Source organism: Genypterus blacodes, unplaced genomic scaffold (assembly GCF_046128005.1).
Source record: "Genypterus blacodes isolate CSIRO-AG114 ecotype Tasmania unplaced genomic scaffold, CSIRO-AGI_Gbla_v1 ptg000076l_1, whole genome shotgun sequence".
Taxonomy (NCBI): Eukaryota; Metazoa; Chordata; class Actinopteri; order Ophidiiformes; family Ophidiidae; genus Genypterus; species Genypterus blacodes.
This window is the reverse complement of record NW_027466885.1, coordinates 5896212-5908827: the sequence shown is the minus strand read 5'-3', so window position 1 is coordinate 5908827 and position 12616 is coordinate 5896212. Positions and strand designations below refer to the sequence as shown.

Here is a 12616-nt window from a genome sequence, read left to right as displayed (position 1 = left end):
GTCACGAATCAATTTATCTGATTAGATAGCCATGATAGATTACGCCGACAGACAGACCGACTCTCGAGCAACAGATAGGTAAGCATGAGAGAAAGCATGTTGCATTTCAGATTAACCTCATTTGCAAGTGAGTGGTTAACGTACACACGTAAACACACACTCTGCAGGCCAGGCAACAACATACTCAAAAAACAATAAAGTCTCTCAGAACCCTACAATTCCACCTGTTAACACCAACACGCAAACAGAGAGCTGTTAAATTGTTTCTAGGGAAAAGGGACGGATATGAATAATAAGCTGGGCGGCCCTGCAGAGAGCAACAGGTCACAGAGGGCATGACAGCGGCGATACCGACTGACTAACAATAGAGCAGCGGTGAGAGAGCAGCCCCGAGGATGCGCTCTGACAGATCTGACTCTTTCGATCTTTGACAGGGTTTAAAGCTCTAGTCCTGGTTGGGGAGAACACTTTATCAGCAGAAGGTGAGACAGGAGCCCCGGGAGTCAGGTTGGTTCCATCTCCTCGCTCCCCGTAATGCTCGGCTCAGGACGGTGTGTAAGTGCACTACGCATGCCGGAAAGGAAAAGGGAAAAAAGACACACACGCACACACACATATACGAGGGTGCGGGTTGCCTGTGTTGTCATGGCAACCTCGTCCTACAGCTGTCAAGTGTTCATCAGTTTCCACAGCAACACCATAAGGTGGAGAGAGTAGACAATTATTTCAGACATAATACAGTTGAAAGGGTTGAATGGAAGCCTTATTAGGTCAAATTACCCTGCTGCAGAGCCCTGGCAGAGGCAAAGCTCACGGAACGGCATGGGATATGGTTACCGATTTTACCAAATTAGGCTGAAATAATACTCAAAGTGAAGCATTAGGGCGGACACCAGATCAATGGGGGAATTACTACAAAATCTCTCCAAAAGTACTTTAGTTTTCTAGGTGTACAAGTGTCCCGAGACTGCGGCGATAAAACCCTCCATCAGGCCAAAGCTGATGCTGTAAACTATACTGAGGTACAGAGTCGCGGAGTTTATCATTGTTTACCATAAATTTCACAATAGTTCCCAGTGCATCGCATATGGTCGTATTAAAATGTTCACTGCCTCCCGACTGCATTTTTAACAGCAATCCCATAAAAAGAAGTATTTTATTAGTTAGAAATTGCTCAAGCTGCTATAAAAAGGGGGCTTTCATTATGTCACAGAGAGAAAAGTATATGTAGCAAATGTGCCTTTTTAAAATCAGAGCCTCGTGGGAATTGAACTGTGCGGCAGTGGATATTAGATAATTTACTACACGTTTGTCTTTTCCAAAAGATACAAACACTGAGTTATGGTTTCTATCTGCTGCCATCTTTGCCAACTTGACATCCTTTTTGTATTTAGGCGTCAGGATTTATACCCAATTGTGTCTTGAGATGTGCGTTGTAAATCCGTCCCATGGCTTCACCTGCCTGCGGCGACGTCAAGATGCCTTTGCTGTGCGTACTGCTGAATATTAATCTGCAGTTCTGCGTGTGATGTTGTAAAATTTCTGGCTTCCTTACTCATGTGTATGCAGCTGCTGCTTACATCTGGACCAGTACTGAAAGAAATATGAAATAACAAATAAACAAGCCAGCTCCAACCTTGACCACGAGAGAAATGCGATGAGAGGGAACTCTGAAGAAGCCTTCCCTCTAAGAACGTTAAGTGAGGCTTTCACTGACCTTTTACAAGCGTTCTGATGCTGGAGGGTGTAACACAGCAGGAGGTCCACTTTGCGAACCTGAGCCGCGTGTCTATTCCTGAGCAGAAGAACATGTTGCGTGGCTAGGAAGCTACTATGCTTCATACATAACCAACCAAGCATTTATTTAGAGGAGATCTGATGAGAGGACCTGTGCAAAATACAACTGCATCTACCTTTCCATCCTCTGCAGCGGCGTTCAATCATGGATTTTTTATGATCGTTTAAATTTTTCATTTTCTCTACCTGCGCTGTTCTCTACCGGGAGTTTATGTCTGTCCCAACATATTGCGTCAACGGACTGACATTGACGTCTATAGGCGATAAGGAGTCCCCGAGCCATTTTGATTGGCGTGTTTTTGGAATAGGAGAGGAAGTGAGCATCGGCGGGAGACCCATGGGAGACATGGGTGGGTGGGGGACGTCTGTGCAGAAAAGGGAACTGACCAGAACGTGTCCATAAGTTATTAACAAGTCGTCATTACTCGTGATGGTGACTGCATTTCTACAAGCACAAACACACGCTGATTGGCCGTGTTCACTTGATGGAGAGTTGCTGCCTCCCCAGATCATGACAGGCTAAACACACCTTGATTTTGTCTTGGCTGTCAGCCTGAAATGACTTTCCAATCATTCTCAGGACTTACAACAGACAATGTGCAAACGGCAGAACCAGCGAGCTGTCACACAAGGGTTATGACGGAGGAGAAGCCTTATTCATCAGCATTAAATTATGTTGGAGGCCTGTGTGTGTGTGTGTGTGTGTGATGCTGCTTTGGTCTCATGAATGCTAATGTACAGAGAGGAGAGAGATTGAGGGGACATTTTAGTGGCTCCCCTTTGGAAAATCAGAGAGCAGGTGCTATATTTGGAGGAAGGGAGACGCAGGCGGCCCAGGGGGTCGAGGGGTTTGGGCCCGCATTGCATCCATGCATTCTAATCAAAGTAATGAGGCGTCTGGGGTCAGCGGAGATGAGAGCAGCATGGTGTGGGACAATAACAGTGAAGGCTGAACTATAATCTACAGCTCCTCTTTGACACACACCCGGATCAACCACTTACCGGTATAAATAATTCATTACCGATGAGGGCGTTAAGATTACCACTGTCGCCGCATCGCAGGAACGCCTCATGACATCCTACTTGACTGCTCCGAAGTCACACAGTTCCACTTAAACGTTAAGCTACTCCAAAGTCAAAACATTGACATGAACGATTACTTCCTGCATGTTGCCTTAGCGATGAATGCCAGTTATATACAGTTACATACATACTGTAAGTCTCGTCCAGTGTAGAGGAGTAGTGTGTGTGTGTGTTTTTTGTAAAGGTGGCCTCCATTTAATATGCATATTACTCATTACAGATGGCAGTATGTGGTATGGAGCAAAAGCTTACACCGAGCTGTGAAAGAACAGTATGAGGCAGCTTTGACCTTTTCTTCCACATTATCTGATACCTTATCTGAACACACTGTCTGATACTGCAGATGACTGCGTGTATCTGCCGCAGAACTGAACCAATATTGACATTTCATGTAGTATTGTGAGGTTCTATCTGGCATTTTGCTTGAAAACGAGTTAAAAACAGAAAGCGAGTGTGTGAACGATGCTTTATATCTTTTTCTCTCCGTGAAATAAATAAAACATGGAAACATTTGTGTGAAATGCTCTTTGAATTGGAGCAAAAGAGTATTTCCTAGTCGAACATAAAGACAAATTAAACCTCAAAAACAATTTGCCACAATGCCGTTTTGTAACACAGGTGGCAAAACGGTGAAAAGCCAATGTAGTCTGATGACATAAGCTGCTCTGTGTATTTGTCTCGACTAATCTGCTGTGCTAGATGAGAAAAGTCTCCTATGCTGTACACACAGAGCAGAAACGAGAAATACAAAGCTGTCGTAACAGTCTTAATATATTATGCACCTTTGATTGTTTTGGATTTAGTGTTTGTTCTTCACTTGTGAGGGCAAACTCTTATTAACTGTGCTGTGTATTAACTGAGAACAAGTGCAAGACAAGCACAGAAACAAAGAAACCATGCAGGAGCCTTGTAAAGCAGATGGTCAAACACAAAGCGTAATGATGTGGCGTGTGTGTGAAACAGTGGAACACCTTCTACAGTGCAAACTACCTGGGTCGGTGGCTGAAACAATGGCACCAAACAGGAGACAATCAGTGAGGGAGAATTGTCCATCTGCAGCCTGGCCCAGCAGCACCATCAGTCTGGAGACGCCGTACACAGAGGACCTGCGAGGGAGGACACACAGACGAGAGGACACAGTGAGGCCACGAGGGAGCGCCAGCCAGAGCATTCCCATCACTCATCCCACTAACAACAGCGGGGCTTCCCCAGGAGCAGTCTGTGAGTCTGGGTAATGGGGCCAGACGCTGGCAGCCGGTGAGCTGAACCTGTTTCCAGGCAGCGGCTGGTGACCACAGGTGCACACGAGAGAGGGACTGGGTTGAGCAGCATTAACATCAGCTGCCTGTGCTTTTATTTATGTGCTTGGATCTGCTGCTGGCAGGCACCAAATGGCCAGAGCTGCTGATAAAGTGGCACGCGTTCCTTAAACGGACAAATGTGGGAATCGGTAAATGGACCAAGGAGCGATGGCAGTGAGCGAGAGAGTGAGGGGGGAGAGAGAGGAAGATAGTTGTGTCGCGTCTTCGTCCTTGTCTCCCTCCCTCCCTCCTCGGTCTGTCTCTCTCTCTCTCTCACTCTGTCTCTCAGCCTCCCTCTGCCCCATTTTCGATTCTTACAAAGATTAACTGAATCTGCTGTGACATTTCGTGGGAGCTGAGCATGTTCACCTGTCCTTGGTGAGTGTGTGTGCGTGTGAGAGTGTGTGTGTGTGACTGTGTGCCCTCACATCATTAATTTTACTGCCCGACCCCAAAAAAAGGGTCTTAAACCTTGAGCTCTCCTGCCCGTTGGTGCGTAAAGTTATTTTGATTACTTACCCTTAAAGTCTCCCCGAAGGAAAGTATCAGACCCAAAAATATGCACTCAGTATATAGAAATAGTGCATGATAGCAAATAATACCAATACTGACACCAAATACTCCGAGGAAGGATGGGAGACTATTTAAGCTTCACTTTATTACTAATACAGACCGCTGCACACTCTCCTTACTTAAATACCCCATTAGCAGAGCTTTCTAAATAGTTAATTCAGCAGTGCAGCTTCTGACTGATAAATGATTTAACCCTGTGAGGCATCCCATAATAATCAGCACACCAACGTGTCCTCTGGGGAACCTTTTCTGTCCACCGCTGTGGCTGTTTCCACGGTGACGGCACAAGATGTGTCCTCGGTAGGATTTAAAGTGCAGCGGGAAGTTGGAGTAACCGAGCCGAGTCTGTTTTTCCGTGCGTGCGAGGGGAGATTGCAGATTACCGTAGTGACATTCATGGAGGAAGGAAGAACACAGAAAGATACAGAGGCGGAGACAGACAGGAAGTTTACGCTCCGTGTCGTCTGAGTGTGCGAGAGGTCACCCTCATGACTCCCCTCTCTCTCTCTCTCTACCACCCCCCAGAGACTGTAGACTCACTAACAAGCGACAGGATTGGTCAGGTCTGGGTGCCTTGGAGCCATGGCATCAAAGAATGTGCACGTGACGCAACATGTCAAACCCTGCTTCGCCTCCCAGGGGGGGAGTAGGGTGGGGGGTGCCGGAAGGAAGCTCGTTTAGTTCCAGCTTTAATATCAGAGAAGGCGCGAATGCTTATCGCACAATAAAATCCACCGAGCATAAGCTGACAATAATGGGATTTCATGAGGAGATGATATCATGAATAAACAATGGCAGTGAGTTACATTTACACTCTAAACCTGCGAGCAGTTTGGAGATATTTAAAGAAGACAAAAACTGTATATATACTTAATAATCTCAAAAATTGGGAGCTCCTCAGGCCTTCTTGTCCACCTCAGGTTTTGGAAAAAGGGTAGTTAAGATGAGGTCACTTTTTATGCAAATGAGTAATGCATACTTCTGTCTAGATCGGTCAGTTTCATTGTGAACTGCAGCATCGCTATCAAATAAAAACTGGCCTGCTGATATCTGAAGTTTCTCCATAGCCTGAGAGCGCCATCTAGTGTTCTTATGATGACACTGCAACACAACTGACGAGGAGTCAGCAAAAGGGACAAATGACGAAGGACGGGGTGACTTTAAAAAGGCAGTTTCATCATCGACTAAATGAGACGGAGAAAGTCATTAAGGCAAACTACTGAAAAACGAAGGTTGCAGTTCTATTTTGGACAAGAAGTATTAATTTGTGTTACAAGCACACACACACACACCCACACCCACACACACACACACACCCACACAGACACACACAATCCTTTTGCTACAGTAAAGTAAATCCCCTTTCATTATGCATTGCAACCTAAAGGGGGCGCTATATCAGATACTGCATCCAATTAAAACTATAAGGTAAACATTTCCAAAAACAACACGCCACGCTGTCCTTCTATTGCTCTGAATGTATCTTTGGTGCATACACACACACTTACCCTATGATTACACAGGAGATTAAGGTCCCCAGAAAAGCAAAGGTCAGCACAGATCCCAGATTTTCAATGAACCGCTTCTGCAAAAATAAAAATGTATTCATCAACCACAACCGCACAACACCCAGGTAATCAATCTATCTTTCAAAACTGATGAGGGCAGATCTGTGAGGCACGTCAGGAAGGCGGTCTCACCTGATTGAGGGTGTAGGCTCCGTGGAAGATGATAGGCGGCAGGAGCAGATTGAAGAGGACCTCGGGATCAAAGGTCTCCTGTAACAGACAGAGGCGTTGGTGACTGACGGCTCTCCGGGGGGAGCGAGGCGACGCGGCGTACTGGATGTGATTGACTGGCAGATATTACATGCTCGGCTCTCAGCGCCGCTCTCGGCTCTCTTTTTTGGCAGATAGGCGCCCCATTTCTTTTCTCTTTGAAGTCACAAAGTCACACGCTGCTCTCTGACAACATTATCTGTCGTCTCTCTCTCTAAAACACCGGTACGAATGTTAAAAAAGACAAAACAAAACAAAAGAAAACTGTGGAATCTGACACACTGTAAATCGACACGATCGCTTCCACACGATCCCCCCTATTGTTCTCTGAGCCAGATAAGAGGAACATAGAAGCTTTGCAATTGTAAACATTTGCTAGAAACCAAACTGACATTTTCTGGTGTGGAAATCAGGTGGGCTTTCTTCAATCTGAAACAAAATCAGTTTGAATCCCTGCCTGTATGAACCCAGTCAACCTGTCCTCTTGCATTTGTCTTATAGATTTCTCGACCCACCCTCGCACACTTCCCTTCGTCATCCTCTCATCCCTTCATTTCACTCCGTCATTCCATCCTTGAGGGCCTCTACTCCTCCTCAAACCTAGAGTATGTTCTCATGCATCATCCTAATTGTTGGTGTGTGTCCGATAGTGAGCGTGTACGTAATGTGATTGCTGGACCTTCAGCGTGGCGAGCACAGGGTTCTTTACACCACCAGGGAGAACTCTTGATCCCATATTACAGCTGCTGTATGCCGCATTAACATTCTACCCACGTGTGGTGACTCAGAGCTTTACGCCTGATTGATACAGAATGAGAAATCCCAACTGATTGCGTCTTTACTCCGTAGACGCTGGGGATTCATTACGGTGCCAGTAAGCAGGTACAGTGACTGTTCCCGCATGTTGAGACAATATGAGGTTTTACAATTAGGAAACCAAGCTGTCAATCACACAAAAACCAAAAACCAACAACCAACAGTGACGAGAATGCTGGGGTATTTTTTGTTGTACATCCAGCGCACGTTCGCCATGTCTGAGTCTCGTTCCCGGTCATACTGACGCAACGCAGTCTGTTCAGAAAGGTCGCCTTTCATGTCTGCCATCCCTTTAATGCTCGCTATGTCTATGCCTGGGCTACACTCCAAAGATCAAACAAGCCCAGATCTCCAATTCAGAGCAAAAATAACACTGCTTTCCCCCTGATTCATACATCCCACAAGGTCTCATTACACTTCAACATTTTTTAATTTCAATTCAATTCCATTTCAGGCCAGAAGATGAAATGTGATGATCCTTTGGTTGTTTTGCCCCCTTTGAGAACGGCCTAGATTCTGCCTCACAAACAGAATATGCAAACATATCTGCTTGAATGAAAAGACAGTCCACCTCCCTTCAAAGTTCCTTCGGTGAATGTTTACTTGTGTGTTTGTATCTTGTATGATCTGTTGTTTCTTTTGGAATGCTGCATTTGATTTTAATCACTGTTTGTAAAGCTAGAAAGTGAGCCCGTATAGAGGTCTGGAGAGGCAACCGCACCATCTCGGTACTTCAGAAGTACAAAGTGCTGATATCCCCCGTTGCTATCGCCCAACTTAAAATAAAATACTTCTCTGCCACTGCTTGCAATTACCCGCACAGCACAAAATGCACTCGATCTGCGCGGCCTGTGCATGACGAATGCAAAGCTGCATAAGAGAGACTAATACGGACAGAGCAATAAATGAATTATGCATATGGCTGCGTTTTATTCTAAGGGCCACGTGCACCACACAGTCTGGGATGGAGGTGTGTTGTATACGCTAATTGCCTCTTCAACTGAGCAGCACTAAATTTAATCAGACCACAAACTTTAATGCCTTGCTCCCCAGTGGCACATAATGGACTCGGTAATGCAATGAAATCCTTATCTCTCCCGTCCTAGGTCCCCATATGTATCAGACTTAATGGCGTGGAGGCTACACAGAATGGTCTGACCGGTGTAATGGCCTTTTGTGGTAGCCTCTGCTGGTTTGCTAATGAGACCCCCAGCATTCAAAGGGGGCCGAGAGTACAAGCCATTAGTGAAGAATTACACTTGCCCTGGATGATTTGCAACATTCATGGTCCACTGCTCTTTTTTTTCTCGCGAGTTGAATAATCGCCCTCAAACTCGGATACGTGTCGTCAAATATGCATGTTCAGTATTTGCCTTGCTTGCCGGTCGTTGTAACTGAATCCTTGGCTCCGCGGTTTGTTTCTTTGATGTGACAAATCTCTCTGATGGAGGCAGTGAAGCGGGAGAGCGAGACAGGAAATAGCAGCAGGAACACGACTGACGACCGGAGGGCCGACGTGAGGCTTAGACGCTTTTACTCAGTGGTTTTTCAAATCCGTAACTATTAATTGTTCGGAGTATATTCCAGCACTTTGGCTTAAGATCCAGTTATGTCATTACATACAACAACTACAAAGTGCAGATGCAAGTGCTGACTGCTCGCTTGATGTGTCAGTGTATGATTGGTATCTATCTTACATTCATGTTTTTTCATTATCATGTAAGACATCTTTAAAAAATGTATTATGTCGGAGTATTTACGCATCAAACAGCCGATCCGAGAGCGGATTAGTCCAAATGTAACTCTTTAGCATTAGGAATCTGCTTCCTCTGCTTCCTTTCTAAAACATGACTGCATTGTCCCCTGTTGTTTGGAATACTGTGTGTAGTATTATAGGTCCCTCTGACTTATTACTGATGGTACTCGGTCACATCCATTACTGTAAAGAGCGGTGGAGGTGACCTACTCTAAGAGGAGAAAATGCACTGGCTGCTGAAACAGTAAATAACACATGTAAACACACAAGCTAATGTTTACCTTCAGCTGAACCCGCTGCATGTAACACTTAATGTTAATTGATGAATAGCGAAACACAACACATCAGATCTATGATTGCATTTTCAATGGATTGGAAGAATTGGGTACTCTCAATCAGGATGAGCTTTGATTTTGTTTTTGTCACTTCATCTACTCTGCTGGGGTCGAGGTGCACTTCACTCTCTGCTTAATGGTTTCAGTGTGTAGTTGTCTTATTTCCCATTGTGCACAGAGCACACCTGAAAATGTAATCTCCAATCTCTTGCTTGCTGTTCCCTAATAAAACCGTAATAAAGGTTAAATCGCTCTCTTGCCCTCTCTTGCTCCACCGCTCTCCCAGATAACCCTGATAACAAACAGACCCCGCAAACATTTTTAAAAGAAAACCAATAAGGAGACAACATTAGAGGAGACTTCTGATGTAAATACACAACACACACACACACACAGACACACACACACACACACGCACCAGGGAGCAAAACACAGATGCAATCAGAGGAAAAGGCTGAAGAACAACATGTACTTGCAGTCCAGGCTCCAGCAGTGGAAAGAAAAACATCCTGTGTGAGTCAGTATGTTTACTATTGTTACCGCTGAGACATTATGCAGCATTTGGAGATTTTCACATTGTCTTTGCAGTGGAAGTCAGAGTTACCGTATGAGGGCTCACTGTGTGCTCTCCACGGTCATCGGAGAGGAATTTCACCACCGCTCCCAAAAGCAAACCTGTCAAATGTTTCAGAAGTGCAAAACACAAATGTGAGAAGAAAACAAAAACAAACCCTGACAGCCACAGAAAGGTAGAAAAGTACACGCATAGAGGATTCAAATAAGGCCACAACTATACTACTGACTGGAATAATGTTGATTATCATAGAGGTCAAACATCTGGGAAACTGATATCTAGCCTAATTAAAGAACATTCAATATCAACATTGAAATCCCTTATCCTTTATCTTCTGTCAGGTATCATAGAAGATCAAATGCATACAAATAAATCAGTAGAACAATAAATCAAATGTTTTGTTCTGATTGCAATGGATTCTGGGAAAACAAATTGGTTGGAGGGAAATATGGGCCTTAACATAAGATAGATAGATAGATTGATAGATAGATAGATAGATAGATAGATAGATAGATAGATAGATAGATAGATAGATAGATAGATAGATATGTCATCTGCCTAAAAATGTGGTTTATGTCAGTTTTGCAAATAATAATTAAGGTGGCTTCACTACATCCCTCAGAAGAACCCATGTAAGCCAAAACGACTAGAACAACAGCTTAGTTTTAAGTAAATCAAAAAACATTTCCTAAACGAATGATCCAGGAAATGGCAACAGACAGACACCGGCTGCTGAAGCTAACTTACCAGAAAACATTGCACCTCCAGTTTCATGTATGATTTTATATTTGAAGCGTTTTAACCTCCACACGCTAAGGATGGTGAGCAGCACCAAAGCACTCACTGCGAGTTCTAACGCGGCTCCGTGAGGTTTGGTTCGGGCTGACATCTTGTCAAACTTTTAGGAGATAACAGTTTGTCAGTCAATTCAACCACAGGCAACATCCGCTGCATTCAGGTACGGCTCGGAAATCTCCCCGTCCGCTTCACAGGTGGGAAACCTTGCTTCAACGTCCCCATACAGGTGGGTTGGAGATGATCGATTCTGTATCAGAAGTACATTTCATGACATTTATTTGAATTTAGAAACCATGTTTTGGCTGCAGCGATAATAAGAATGAGACCAGTTCCTTTGTATTACAAACATTTAAACACCATGAAACGTAAAATGTAATTAATAATTATGTCATCAAAATACATCTTTTCATGTTGATGCTTTACCTCTTTCTTCTGCCATCTTCTCTTCTTGGGGTCAAGCCGCTACCGTACATATCAAGATATCATTTGAAGAGAATATTATGAACCCTAAATTTACGTTTTTACTGCCCCCGTGTCCTGTATTTCTGGAAGCACTTGAATGCGGTAGAGCTTGGACTTCTTTTCTAGATCCACTAGACGGCGCCAAGTACACAGTAATACAGTGGGAGCTCTGGGACCTGATAAGGAGACTGAGGCATTTAATTCGCTCTGTCCCACAGGTCTCACTGATTCAGTTAGGGTCCTTGGTTAATTAACCATTTAGTTGTAATGACTTATGATGATCTTTTCTACACGAGTATATGACATGGTATAAATAGAAACATGTAAAGTGATACTTAAATATAAGATAAAGTTTCCATATAGCCTTGAGATATTCTTGTTATTGAGATTTTCCACTTGACAGCTAAATGAAGCTAAGTTGAATTATGACACATAAGTTATTGTTCATACACTGTTGTTGTGTGGTAATTGTAAGGATAATGAATGAACAGGCCTACCATTATTCAGTGGCACAACCCCTTTTGGAAAACAATACAATTGAATCAGGTCCATATGTTGTGCAGACATGTCCTACTTTTAGCTGATTACGATGTTTGTGAGGGAAAACACATTCGAACACAACATTTGGGTGAATGTTTTCCATATGCACAGCTGCAGTAGGCTCACAAACCAATTAAATATTCATATTCAGTTCTCTTTGGAATCCCTGGATCCCACAGATGTTATTTTTGCAGGACAGAGCCGTTGTAATTATGGATTTGGTCCAATTTTGCCAGTGCCACCTCTGATTTTGGCCCAGTTTCTCCTTCAGGGATACGACCACATGCACTTCTGTAGCAATGCCATGCTTTATCTTCACCGCACACTAATGACTCCAGTGGGTATGGACTGTTTTGCATATCTTGAAGTCTTAATAATAAAGCTGCTCGAATGCCCATTTTGGTTTGTGTTTACATGTATTATTTATAATTTCATCACGTTTTGAATGTTTTAGTTTTAATTTCATTTCCAATTTCAGGTCAAGTATTGTTTGTCCTAACACTACTTGTCAATACTCAAGGACACCTTTTCTACACTAATCTAATAACAATAGTATGTTAGCAATGGATAACTTTAATTTATGTGAATACAGATTTTAAGTTATTCTTTCAAGTTTTATCTTGATATATGTTATTTGATCAACCTTTGAGATCATCTAATAATGTTCTGTATACTGTTTAACAGTGATTTAATGCTTTTTAGGTGTCATTACCTTAGGATGATGTCAAAATACATTTGTGCGATAAAATAGATGGGTTTTTACGCGAACAGAGATTCTAAATGACTAAAGATGAGTTGGGAAA

The 12616-nt window shown here is 43.6% G+C and overlaps 1 protein-coding gene across 1 annotated transcript in view; it reads right to left on the bottom strand.

Moving 5' to 3' along the window:
* LOC143006682 (sodium/hydrogen exchanger 9-like) overlaps positions 1–10950 on the bottom strand; it is a 51705-nt gene extending 40755 nt beyond the window's left edge. Inside the window, exons 1-5 of the mRNA XM_076157924.1 lie at positions 10761–10950; positions 10044–10114; positions 6455–6532; positions 6263–6339; positions 3871–3986 (exon numbers count right to left, since the gene is read on the bottom strand). Of these exons, the coding sequence (XP_076014039.1) occupies positions 3871–3986; positions 6263–6339; positions 6455–6532; positions 10044–10114; positions 10761–10902 (484 nt within the window). The 5' untranslated portion in view covers positions 10903–10950. The remainder of the gene's footprint in view (positions 1–3870; positions 3987–6262; positions 6340–6454; positions 6533–10043; positions 10115–10760) is intronic.
* Positions 10951–12616: the final 1666 nt, after the last annotated feature.